This window comes from Polypterus senegalus, chromosome 2 (assembly GCF_016835505.1).
Source record: "Polypterus senegalus isolate Bchr_013 chromosome 2, ASM1683550v1, whole genome shotgun sequence".
In the NCBI taxonomy this organism is placed as follows: domain Eukaryota; kingdom Metazoa; phylum Chordata; class Cladistia; order Polypteriformes; family Polypteridae; genus Polypterus; species Polypterus senegalus.
Genome location: NC_053155.1, coordinates 116,554,837 through 116,569,247, shown reverse-complemented (window position 1 = coordinate 116,569,247; position 14,411 = coordinate 116,554,837). Strand labels below are relative to the sequence as shown.

The 14,411-nt window shown below is 37.1% G+C and overlaps 1 protein-coding gene across 7 annotated transcripts in view; it reads right to left on the bottom strand.

Annotated features, from left to right (window-relative positions):
- Nucleotides 1-14,411, bottom strand: part of LOC120523263 (HMG box transcription factor BBX) — a 260,159-nt gene that overhangs the window by 105,583 nt on the left and 140,165 nt on the right. For all 7 annotated transcript variants that reach the window (XM_039744431.1, XM_039744435.1, XM_039744437.1 and 4 more), the window contains one exon: nt 14,244-14,311. In XM_039744431.1, coding sequence (XP_039600365.1) covers nt 14,244-14,311 — 68 coding nt within the window. The remainder of the gene's footprint in view (nt 1-14,243; nt 14,312-14,411) is intronic.

Sequence of the window (14,411 nt, the reverse complement as noted above, 5' to 3'; positions counted from 1 at the left end):
GCAAAATAGGATAGAATCAATGAATACAATACTGAAACATATTCAGGCCCAGTTAAGAATGTAGGAGATTCGAAACCCAACTATGCATGTAGGGAAAGAGAAACAAACCATGACTGTTAGGAGCAAGGTATCTAGGTTTTGGATACAAACCAGTGGTGATTAAAGTAGTGTAAACCCTTTTTTTGAAAATTTGTGATTCCACATTTTTTTTTCTGTTCACACTTCTCTAAAAAGATCTGTATCACACATAAGTGAAAAAAATAACTTACTTGACCTGTGAATAGAATAGAATTTTATTTTCAGAAATAAAACATAAAGTTTTACATGCCACACTGCAAATGGGCTTCAGGTTCTCATGGTTTAACATTGGGGATCACAAAATGGAACCTTAAATAATATTCTACACCCTAAATAGAACAAATTACATTTACTCTGGATTAAAGCACGCAATCACAAAAATAACTGCGGTGAATCTAAACGAAAAAGTTAAACATGAGTAAACCAGACTTGTACTTTTGGGATTCTGATAAATCTGTGACCTTTTTTTCATTTAACACTCTTTTAGATGGTCTCTAGAAAATTGTGAAATAGAGGTTCTACTGTATTGTGTTTTACCAGTTAACCTATTTTCATGTGCAGATGAACACACAAACAGTGCAAAGCCTGAATTTTCCCTCCCAGCTTGTTTGCAGCAATTAAATGGAACCCAGCTTTTTTCTTTGTTGTATTTCACCAATGGAAATAAAAATTTAGTCACTCTACCTTGAAACCTGTATTGCTTGACAGGAGCATTGTTATCTGTCACTTCTTCATTGTTTAATGTTATATCTAATTATTCTGTTGTTAGTGAGGTTCTTGATACTGGGTTTCTCTCTCTCTCCCCTCCTGGAAATGGGGAATATGCAGAAAAATGGCTGTCATTCCTAAACAGTTCATATGATATTTTTGGTAATCTCCTTAAATTAAAGCTGAAAATTGACACTTCAATCACATCATGATTTATTGCTTTATTTCAAATTCACTATGGTGATGTACAGAGCCAAGATTATGAAATTGTGTCACTGTCCAAATATTTATGGACCTGATTGTATATAAATAATAAGCATGACAAAAACATAAGACCTATGTTTAATTGTGATCAAGAGAATACTAATACTATTTTACATGAGAAAGAATGCTTAGATTTGAAGAAAACATTACTGAAACTAGACTCTTCAGACGCCACCTATATGTACAATGGAAAATGAATGGTTAAATTGAGGCTTTCAGAGTGCATATTATAAATACATGAAAGATATACAAAATGATACATCCAAAGTGTAATTTTGTGTATAATTCAGAGAAACAGGATGCCATTACGGTGCCTTTAAGAAAAAGGTTGTAATGTAATACAATAAAACCTGAATGTCATCTGAGACCCTAACTTTAGATATATACAAATTGATATTCTCTGTAGTCTTTGCACTACACCAAAGAACTGATCTCATCTCATCCCATATAGATGTATCTAATGTTAAAAATGTACCTTTTCCTCTTGCTCCTGGATTGCTGAGGTAAAATGTATCCATCATATATACTGCTCAAAAGAATTAAAGGAACACTTTTTAATCAGAGTATAGCATAAAGTCAATGAAACTTATGGGATATTAATCTGGTCAGTTCAGTTAAGTAGCAGAGGGGGTTGTTAATCAGTTTCAGCTGCTGTGGTGTTAATGAAATTAACAACAGATGCACTAAAGGGGCATCAATGAGATGACCCCCAAAACAGGAATGGTTTAACAGGTGGAGGCCACTGACATTTTTCCCTCCTCATCTTTTCTGTTTCTTCACTAGTTTTGCATTTGGCTACAGTCAGTGTCACTACTGGTAGCATGAGGCGATACCTGGACCCTACAGAGTTTGCACAGGTAGTCCAACTTCTCCAGGATGGCACATAAATACGTGTCATTGCCAGAAGGTTTGCTGTGTCTCCCTGCACAGTCTCAAGGGCATGGAGGAGATTCTAGGAGACAAGCAGTTACTCTAGAAGAGCTGGAGAGGGCCATAGAAGGTCCATAACCCATCAGCAGGACCAGTATCTGCTCCTTTGGGCAAGGAGGAACAGGATGAGCACTGCCAGAGCCCTACAAAATGACCTCCAGCAGGCCACTGGTGTGAATGTCTCTGACCAAACAACCAGAAAGACTTCATGAGGGTGACCCAAGGGTCCCATGTACTCTAATGGGCCCTGAGCTCACTGCCCAGCAGCATGCAGCTCGATTGGCATTCGCCATAGAATACCAGAATTGGCAGATGCACCACTGGTGCCCTGTGCTTTTTACAGATGAGAGCAGGTTCACCCTAAGCACGTGACAGAAGTGAAAGGGTCTGGAGAAGCCATGGAGAACATTATGCTGCCTGTAACATCATTCAGCATGAGCAGTTTGGTGGTGGGTTAATGATTGTCTGGGGAGGCATATCCATTGAGGGTCACACAGACCGCTACAGGCTTGACAAAGGCACCTTGGCTGCCATTAGGTATCAGGATGAAATCCTTGGACCCATTGTCAGACCCTATGCTGGTACAGTGGCTCCTGGTGCATGACAATTCCTGGCCTCATGTGGTGAGAGTATGCAGGCAGTTCCTGGAGGATGAAGGAATTGATACCATTGACTGGCCACCACACTTTCCTGACCTAAATCCAATAGAACACCTCTGGGACATTATGTTTTGGTCCATCCAATGCCACCAGGTTGCACCTCAGACTGTCCAGGAGCTCAGTGATGTCCTGGTCCAGATCTGGGAGGAGATCCCCACAACACCATCTGTCATCTCATTAGAAGCATGCACCGATGTTGTCAGGCATGTATACAAGAACACAGGGGCCATACAAAGTGCTGCGTACAATTTTGAGTTGCTGCAATTAAATTTGGCAAAATGGACTAGCCTGCCACATAATTTTTTCACTCTGATTTTTGGGGCGTCTTTGAATTCAGGGCTCTGTAGGTTGATCATTTTCATTTCCAGCAAACGATGTGGCATCCTTTCGTTCCTAACACATTACCCAGTCTATATCAGTATAGATATCCAGGAGGATTTATTTTTCCCATTGAGATCTGATGTGTTTTCAAAGAGTTCCTTTAATTTTTTTGAGCAGTTTATATCCATCATACACACAAAGTAATTTAACAAATGTGAAATCATTAAATGAATATAAGGAAAATTAAGCTTAAAAATTAACATGAATGTCCACCAACAACTCAGTTTTGGCATTGCTCATATCACAGTGGTTAATCTGAGAGGTATGGATGGCCTCTAGTTTATCTTCCATCCACCCATCCATTATCCAACCTGCTATATCCTAACTACAGGGTCACGGGGGTCAGCTGGAACCAATCCCAGCCAACACAGGGCGCAAGGCAGGAAACAAACCACGGGCAGGGCACCAGCCCACCACAGCTAGTTTATCTTCAGCTTATGATATTCAGTAATGTGTTTTTTTTTTGGGGAAGTGGAGCAACCTAAAAAGGAACTAGGCTACAAGCTAGAAGCATTTTTACATAAAATATTTGATCCTTTTCAATAATCACTTAACTGAACAGAAACAAGGAATTATATACTGTACTTCACTAAACACATCTAGTAGTTAAACAAAATGTGTATGTGGCTAAAGCATATCTAAAACAGGAAATGCAAAAATCCTTTTATTTTTATATAAAAATAACCTTTTCTTAGCATTGGTACAGTTTAAAGTAACAAAAACATTAAAAATATGCATATATATTAAATGTACTACCTTTGAACTTATCTCTTATACCTGCCTTCTGTTGGTGTGACTGGGGTTAACATTTACAATGTAGCTCAGCATTATGTTATTAATTGCAGCACCTTATTCTAAGCTCAACCAACATACATTACAAATAACAAATAATGTGCACCTTCAGTAGCTGATTATTCTACTTACAACAATATATAAACACAGAAATAGGGGGAAGACAAAACTGAGTACATCCCAGAAAAATATCACTAAAATGTTAAATGGTTCAAAACTGCATCATCTTTCAATAATTATATTATTTTTAATTTAAATAGTATAATTAAAACAAACAGACAGACTATATTGAAAACACCAGCCAAAGTACAAATTCAAAGCAAAAAAAAGTGAGTAAACCTGTGACTGCTGCAACAAAACTGATTATATCTGTGATATACAATTAAAATGTATGAACACAGTATTAAAATAACCAGTGAACCTGTGAACACCACAGCTTTCTCAGTTTTGGCCTGTGTTGCTTCTAATGCAACCTTGCTCCACATAATAAGTAGTCACCAGAATAAGCAAGAAACCAAATTGTGAGACTTAAAGTAAGGAGAGTGTACAAGAGCATCGGTTGGCTAGTATGTTATTAACTTTGCAAAAAACAATCAAGAGCACTCAAGAGTCTAGAGAAGTTTTGTGGTCTACAGATATACCATCTGTTAAAACACTGTGGTTATTCTGGCATGGCATGTTTGTATTTCCAATTAAATAATAATGTTAATTTCCTTTAGATATTTGTTTAGACATGCTGGGAGACTGTGGAAACTGTGCAGTTTACTGTGTATTTCTAATGGTGTTGTTAGGTAGATCTGTTGATCTGAGTAATGAAATCTGCATCTCCTGTGGCTTTTTTGTTATCAATGCTCTTAACTGAAGTCCTTTCCACTCAATTTTGACAGGGTGTGACACATCATTAATGGCGAACGCATTTATTGCAATTCATATTTTCATGAACAGAGCAGTTCAGTAATCAGAAGTATGCTTCTATGTATGAAATTAACAGTTCAAAATCATCTCTCCTAATCTCAGTGCAGCCTTCATAAGACACTGGATGTTTAGAAATGTGATACTCAGCAAGCCATCTAATTGTTCCTTCTACTCAAGGTTAGCTTTAGATCAGGGGTGGGCAAAGTCATTCCTGGAGGGCCGCAGTGGCTGCAGGTTTTTGTTCCAACCCAATTGCTTAATAAGAAGCACTTATTGCTCTAGAAACACCTCTGCTTCATTTTAGTTGTCTCCCTCATTAAGATTTTGAACCCTTATTGCTTATTTAAGTCTTAAACAGCTACATTCTCGGTTTTTAATTGCTCCTTATTAGCAATAAGATGCAAATGACAAAAGAAACCAGCAGTTCTCCATTTTGCTTATTACCCTTTACACCTGTGTGTATTTATCGTGCACTGTTTGGTTTAATTAAATACTTGGAAGGAAAGAGAAGAGAAAAAAGTGAAGGATTGAGAGTTACCATCCGTTTTACGCTTCAAAGTATTTAGATGATATCCTTAGAATGGAAAAAAAATCTAGGGTATGAGAATGACTTGACATAGCAGAGTTAAAGCACTAACAAGCCATGAAATGTAATTATTGGCAAGGATTGTTTTCTAATTAAGCAACTGGGTTGGAACAAAAACCCGCAGCCACTGCGGCCCTCCAGGAATGACTTTGCCCACCCCTGCTCTAGATGTATATATTATATGTCTGTTGCAGCTAGACTACATGTAGCCTAGTAGGACTATGTGTGCACATTAAATGCTATAATTGTTTTGGGGTTTTTTTAGCACTATTTGACAGAACTTCAAGTTTAGATGGTGACTTATAGTAGAATTGGTTGATCTTACTGAAAAATTAACATAAAAACAGAACAGTTTATCCATGCCCTGTAGTTCAACTATGGCTTGCAACTTATCTCCCTTGGATTCATGTCTCATTTACATTAAGGGGAAGTGTCTGTTGCTCACATTATAATAGTATTTGGCGGTTTTTGTGCAAATTTTTACAAAGTACCACCTGTAGGCCACTTTGAAATGGTTTATTCATACTTGCTCTGTTTAATCTTAATAATACTTGCTCCAGTGATTTCAATGTTTTTCTGTTTTTTTCCTGCTTGAATGTTTAGAGTTTTAGGTAAATACAACCCGTTTCGCTTAACACTAGAATTACCAGAACCTATGAAAAAACTTGTAAATCCGGCCCACCTTAAATCCCTTCGCACCTCTCCGTCAGCATCTTTTGTCTTCTAAATGTGTTGATAAGCCCAAGCAGCAAACAGCCTGATATACCATCCCCCTACCGCCTCAGATCGGGTAAAAAGTTCTCCCAGTTCCTGCCTTGATTGATTATCTGGGAGTGAGCTACCCAGAATTGTAAGGGGAAATAATCTGATGTGTGTTTTGTGCCTACAATAATCTATGTAAACACATCGTTAAAACAGAAACGTTTTAATGTTTTAGTAATAATTGACAAAATGTACACATGAACTATATAATGTGTGAAGTCTGATTGCCAAATATCAAATAAACACTTTTACAAAAGGTGCACATACAATACGACAGCTTCTGTGGTGCAGAGGTTAGAACTGCCGATTTTTAATTCAGAGATCATGAGTTCGAAACCAGCTCCCCTGCAAATTTACCGTTTTGAGTAGTGAGCTACTTATTGTTAATATTATACAATAAAAATATACATTTGATTTAAGTCTGTAACATCAGCTGTAAATTTATAGCAATAATAAAAGTTAGCGTTTTTTTCACTTTTATTCTCTCAGTCACAATCATGATACAACACCAACCCACCAACCACCCCTCCAGATCTGATGCGGTTGGTTACTTTTTATATGAAACTGGGAATAACTGTAGATGTGAATGGTGCTTTGAGACAATGGAATTGGAAATTCTCTGATCTGGATGGATAAAAGCTAAGAAACAAATGCTGGTGAATCTGTCTTCTTTGCATCTGACCGTCACTTGAATTTTTTTTCATTCATTTTTATTGAGAGTTCCTGCTCACGCTGAATTACTATGCACCTTATGGTCCATGATGTCAAAGCCGCACTGACAAAAAACAGAAACATAGTTTGTGGCCAATACATCCAAGATGCTAGATGGCGTCTTCCCTGCAGCATGGAGGTGCCCCGGATTCCCGCAGGGGACCATGGGAGATGGAGTTCGGCTTCACAACCCTGCTGGGTGTCGTAGGTGCCATCGGGTGACGCTGCAGGGAGACGTGGAGATTTTTATTTTCACTGTAGCCCAGAAGTACTCCCAAGTCACGGGGACAGAAGAACAGAAGTACTTCCGGGCTGAAGAAAAATATAAGTCTCCATCTGACCCAGAAGTGCTATTGAATCACATGGACAGAAGGACAGGAGCACTTCCGGGTCAAGGACTATTTAAAGGACTAGTGAAGACCCAGCAAGCGGAGCTGGAGTTGGGAGGTAGAGTGACGGAGCTGCTGGGAGAGGAGGATAGATTTATTGTATTGTATTATTGATTTATTGTTTATTGGGGTGATTGTGGTGCACTGTGGCACAATTTCAAGGAAAAAAGAATTAAAATATTCCTGGTGCTTTTACTTGGTGTCCTAGACGTTTGTCTGCGGGGTTTGAGGAGCGACAGCGCCCTCTAGTGCCACACATAAGTATATATGATATTTGGAATAACTCATTTATGACCCATGCAGTCTCCACCTTTTGATGCATGGTGGCGTTTCTTTTGTACTCCATGACATGCAGAGGAAAGAATAGTAGAGAGAGGTCAGTTCCACGCTATATGCAATCACCAGATTCAAATGTTAACAGTTCCCACACACCCAAGGACCGTCCTTTCTACGTTTACGACATGTGTACCTGTTGCAGTGTACACACTTCTCTCTCTGCTGTGGTTACTATTACACTTAAGGGGCTGGGGAGGCGGTGTCTTGGAACAGAAGCTTGTCGATGTTGCGTCCTCTATTGATTTATCCATCGTTCCTCTGCAAGGTGAGCAAAGAACACTCTTATTTTCTCAGTGGCCCCCGTGCATGCCTTCTACAGTACATGTGCGTTGATCACCGCCAAGTAATGCGTGTGATAGCACAACAAACCAGCCATCTGCATGTTCCTGCTCATACTGAATAAGCCTCTCGCCTTCTGGTGCACGATGTCAACGCAGCACTGGGCAAAACACTAGCAGCATGTTTAAAATACAGCATAAATAGTTAATTATACTATACTGAAATTATATTATACTGAAAAATACTATAGTAAATTTCTTATAAGCATTTTGCAAATGAAGCAATGCCCAGTTGTCCATAAGGATAAGTTAATATAACAGATGACATCATTTTTGAAAAGATTTTTCCCTTCAATACATACTGCATGTGAGGTGTCTTCACCATTTGACAAGTCTATAGCAAAATTCACACTGAGAATTGTAATGGCAAGTGTTTAACGTGTTCCTACCACAGTGCATGTAACACATAAGAATTGGTCAAACGAATTACTTAGCAAAAAACTCCTTTATCAGTATATTGACAACACACATGCTGTATTCTTCTAAGCACATATTTCAACTGAGCAACAATTGTCAAAATTTAGGGAGTTCTGCTTATCTCATATCTGCCCACATATTTTTTTTCTTTTTCAAAAGTCATGTGGCACAATCATATGAACTTTACTGTAGCTTATTCAATAGTATTCTGCTTTGTTATTTAGAGATGATATTAACTGTGATTTAAGTTTTTAAAATGTGCTTCTACATGCTTGTTCTATGCAGACTGTACTTGCCTAATGTCAAGATGATTCAAAGGCCTTATCTCTGCTACTGCACTTTATTTGAAAACTGTAGGATTTTTTTCTCCACTGAAGTCTTTGCTGTCTCAAACTATACTTTATTATAATAACTAAATATTGATTACTTTCTGATGATATATTTGTTTCCATGTATTTGTATTTTAAATATATAGGTTGCTTCAGTGATGTACATTATTAGTGCAATAGGCTGATATAAGTGCAGCCATAATTTTTTTAATAACAATCTAGCATAACAGACTTATTTTTGATGTCAAATCAGTATTGTGCATGTCAAGTAAAAAACATGTGGATTTGTTTTCATAAATTAAAATCTTGTCCCAGGAAGGGAGAGTATGAGGCACTTTGCAGTTAATGAATGTTAGCACACAATAATAATTACCTACCATTGAGGCTGCTGTGCTGTTTATTTGGATTTTGGTTTGAACATAAAAATGTTTTCATATGATAAAATCTAACTTAAAGCTGCTAACACTGTAATGGTGCTGGATCTTTCTGTCATACTTGTTTTATGTTTAGAATTATCAACATTTATTAGTGAGAAGTCAAGAAAAATTACATATTTTTAGTTAGCCAATAAAAAATGTAATTTTGTTTGACTTCTCACATACATTCATTCATCCATCCTGCTATATCACAACTACAGGGTCATGGGGTCTGCTGGAGCCAATTACAGCCAACACAGGGCGCAAGGCAGAAAACAAAACCCCGGTAGGGCGCCAGCCAGCCGCAGCATTCATTCATTTATTAGAAAAATTAACAACTGCAGTTTTTCATGCAGGTTTTCTACTGAATTTATGCCTTTGAAATCTTTTTTTTTTTTCCAAAAAACATAGTCTACATAAAGTACATGGAAGAATTATTCTTCTGCAATAGAAATACATGATCTGCTTACAAAAATTTAAAATTTCATTCCAGTGGAGGAAGAGTACAACATGCTTTGCAACAGATGATGAGCCCATTTATAAATGCTGCTGTGTTCGTTGTTTAGATTTTCTTACACATGTTTCTTGCATTTTAGTTTTTGAGATTTACATGTCAAATAGCACACACTTGGGAGTTGTTTTTTCTAACCGAGTATATTATTTATCAGTGATATGTCTTTCGATAAATAAAATCTGTATTATTGCTATGTAAATTCTGCTTACACTCTCAAATGTGCAGCATAGGTATTTGAGAATTTTTACTAATTAATTTTTTTTTACCTTTACTAAAGCAGTTTCCATATTAGATACTATGAATTAAGTAAATTTTTCTCTAGATTTATTTTAGTCTAGTCTAGTTTGTTTCACACTTTGCCAATTCTACGCAGACAACTATCAAGATATAAATTAGAATCCTATAAACTTCAATACCACCAGCCGGGGACACCATAGTAGACGTTTCTTATCAGTAGTAGTATAGAATTGACTGAAATTCATTAGAACAGAACATAATTTAGTCAGACAAATGGCAGCAACATATGTTTTAAAAACAATCAAAAAAGAACTTGAACACCTCTAAAATGTACATTCTCTTATTGGCAGATTCTACCTTTACTAAAATGTATCTGTAGAATAGTTCTTTTTTTTAATTTTATTAATTTTATTGCAATCATTCCATACAAATCAATTTTTACAAAAAGTATGATTAAAAACAAGTCGACCCCCACCCCTGTGATAGAGAGAGCAAGGCCAACGGAGTAAAACTTAAGGCTTGTAAACATACCTAAATTGATGAGTTTGATAAGCTAACAGAGATGAATGGAGAAAAAATAGAAATGCAGAAATAATTGCTTCCTCTGTACTTTAAGAGCTTATTCTAAAATATTACTGATTAGATCCTGCCATGTTTTGAAAAAAATCTGTACAGATCCTCTAACTGAGTATTTGATTTTTTCCAATTTCAAATAGTATAAAACATCGGTTTCCCACTGACTTAAAAGAGGTGAGTTAGGATTCTTCCAGTTTAGCAAAATCAGTCTGCGTGCAAAAAGTGTAGTGAATGCAATCACAGTTTGTTTGTCTATCTCCACTTTAAACCCATCTAGAAGAACCCCAAACACAGCTATTAATGGGTTAGAAGGATTGTGAGACCAAGGCTGTCTGAAAGGTAATTAAAAATTTTGGTCCAGAATGAAGTTAATTTGGTGCAGGACCAAAACATGTCACCCAGTGAGATTGGGACTTGATTGCAGCGTTTGCAGGTTGGATCTTGCCCTGGAAACATTTTGGAGAGTTTTAGTCGAGAATATGTTCTTGAGTTTGGGTTTAAAAACCTCCAGCGGTCTGATAAGTTGTGATCAGTTATAAACTTTGTAATTATCTTTGCAGTGTTAGATGTCGTCCCCGCTTTGATAGAAGTCCTATCTAAGAGAGGATTTAAAACACAATTAAAGTCCCCAGCCATTATAATTTTATAATGGATGCAAATAAATTTTGTATAAATTCCTTATCATCGACATTAGGTGGATAAGCATTTATCAAAATAATTTTTACAGTTAGATAAGTTGCCCATGACCATCATATATCTCCCTTCAGGATCCAGTACTACATCTGATGTTACAAATGAGACTGTTCTATATATAAGAATTCCCACACCTCTAGTTTTCTTTGTAAAGCTAGAATAAAACATTTGGCCAGTCCAGTTCTTTTGCAGTCGGAACTGATCCTTGCTTCTTAATAAGTGGGTCTCCTGTAAAAATACTATTTTAGCATTTAAACCGGTTATATGAGAGAGTACTTTCTTTCTTTTTAATTCGTGATTCAGGCCTTTAACATTCCAGTTCACAAAGTTAACTGTCCCATCATGGAGACATTGATTCTCAATTTTTGATGTCATTTTGTAGTCTTAACTGGAAGTGAGACAGCTTTAACTTTAATTTCCTATTTCCCCAAGAGTTATTGCCATGCAGCTTATTGTTACATTGGTAGTTATAATTATAAAGATTAAAAGGATAGATTAGATATAGATATATCCTGCTCTCTTTCTCTTAACCCTTAACCTCCCACCCTCCCATATTGCCTCCCCACGTGAGGCTTGACCCCACTTCATGCAGTCCCGGTCCTCTGACATACCCAGAGACAGAGCACGTCCAAAGCAAAACAAGCCCTCACGCAGTGGCGTTTAAGTGTTAAAAAATAGAGATATCTATTGCCGATATAGTCTAAATACTATATGTCTAAAATATAATCATTGACAAACTATGAACCTAAAATGTATATAATCTTCAGCAATCTTAATGTATTAAGATAATAAACCCGGGGAATGGTGTTAGAAAGTGGTCCAGAATAAGCATAGTAAGTCTTAATTTATTTAAGTAAGTCATTTATGTTAGGTAGAATGCCCAGAGGGGACTGAGCAGTCTAATGGTCTGAAATCCCTACAGATTTTATTTTTTCTCCAGCTGTCTGGAGTTTTTTTTTTTTCTGTCCACCCTGGCCATCGGACCTTACTCTTATTCTATGTTAATTAATGTTGACTTATTTTATTTTCTTACTGTGTCTTTTATTCTTCTATTCTTTAATATGTAAAACACTTTGAGCTACATTTTTTTGTATAAAAATGTGCTATATAAATAAATGTTGTTGTTAATGCAGTAATAACAATAAACCAAGGGTATGATTTTAAACAGTCTCCTTTAGGGTAGAGAAAAAAAAAGAAAAGAAATTAAGCACAAACGTCTATAGCTGTAATTAAAACATAAACAGATAGCGCCCGAGTAATAAAAGGGATATTTAATTATAAAAACCAGTATCTTAACAAACAGATCAAGCAGTAGGTTATTTATCCTTGCCATGTCATAACAGGCTACGACTCACTATTGTGTTTCAGAATAGTGTCGGGATCAGCTTTCTTAATTACTTTTCTGCTTCTTCTTTGTTGGTGAAGACATAGAATTGACCTTGCAATTCCACTTTCAGTTTGGCAGGATACAAGAGGCTGCATTTGATATTGGCTTGCTGTAACTGCTGTTTGATGTTATAGAAGGCTGCACGTTTAGTAGCTGTTGCTGGAGAGAAATCAGGGAATATACGAATATGGTTATTGTCATATATAATCTGTTGCTTGTATCTGAGGAGTGCCATCACCTCTAGCTTAAATAATAATCTCTCGAAGCAAATAATAAAAGATCTATGTCTAACGGTATTTGATCCGCGTATGCGATAAGCCGCTGCTATCTCAGAATCTGCTTTAAAGTCCTCTCCAATTATTTCAGAAAATAGTTCAACTTCGAATTTCACTGGGTTTGGACTTTCTCGATTCTCAGGCAGACCTTCAATTCTAATATTATTCCTTCTGCTTCCATCTTCCAAAGCAGCAAGTCTGTCTCAGAGTTTTTTGCTTTCGGAGTTGGCAGTTGTTGCTTTTTCTTCAGCACTGGCAGCTAGATTTTCGGCTGTTTCAATCCAAGTCGTGAATGTGTCCTTGACATCCTTCAGTTGATTAGCAAGTGTGTTCAGTTTAAACGAGGTTTCCTGAATGTGCTCTTCAAATTTATCCAGCACCTGTCGCAACTCCAATCGCAGCTTCTCATTTGCCTTTCTCGCTTTTCTTTATATCTTTCTTTATCTCTTGCATGAGCTCAGCGATCATCACCTTCAGTTCAGACAGATCAATTCTGCTTTCGTGCACCATAGGTGAAGCGGCAGGCTCTATTGTAGCCAGTGTTCCTGGCTCGCGTGGAGTACTTGAAAGCACAGACTGCGAGGCCTTTTCCAGTTTCGGATGATCTTCTCCAATCGGCGAGCTATCGTGACCTGCGTCACTCACACTCGTACATTCGCTCCCCATTTCGCTCTCAGCTGGAGACGATGTAGCGGACTGTGGTCCCGAGGAGTCTGGACTTTTGTCCATCTGATCCAGGTCAGTCTCTAAAAGGCCGTACCTTGAACTTGGGCTTGCGATTCTGAGCTTGGATGTAGCTTTAGTTTTCATTTCTTTCTGAACCCCTTTATTGTTGGCCATGTTAATATATGCTTGCATATACTGTGGAAGTGAACTCAGGTTGGATAAATACAGGATATCTCAGGATAATAAGAAGATAATATGAAAAATAACACCGCTGCTAGCGGAGCTCCGCTTCAGACGTCCATCTCTCGCAATGGACAAGACCGTTTCCCTGTATCTGTAGAATAGTTCTTAAAGCACCGCAGAAACTACAGTTTACTCTAGTGATCTTTAGAGTCCCCAAATCTCATTCCAAATAGATCACCCCTAGAACAAAACGGAACCAGAGCTTAATAGCATTAATGTGATTTACATAACATTTATAACTTGCTTAAGGGGTGTGGGGAGGACAAAAAACAAGAAGTAGAACCAGACAGAACAATAATCTATCACAACTAAAATAATATAAATAAAAACAAAATCTTTAACACTAAACACTCCTGAATGAAAAGGTGGAACTTTTAAAGCATGAACCATAAGTAATAAATAGCTCATAAAAATGTAACATTTCTTCAAGCTTGCTATTTAGCTAGGTTTAATCATCATCTGCTTATGTGAAGATGCTGCAGCCTGATTATGCAATTTCTATTAAACTTCCACTGCATAAAACAGGGAGAAAAAAATAACATTGGAGGGCAGGTTTTTACTATTTCTATTCTTTGAAGTGGTTTAATTAAAATCCCTTGTATTTACTTAATTTTGTAAAAAAAAAAAAAAACTTTTCTTACCTCCCTTGCTGTTAGTGCGTGTTCTCCGGCTAGAAGTAACATGCTGAGGCCACCCATTTGTGTAGGGTCTGGAGAAATAATTAAAAAAAATAAGAATTATTATTAGAATAAGAAAAGTAAGATAAAAATAAGTTCAAAAAGAAGTGACTACAGAAAATGTAACTTTTG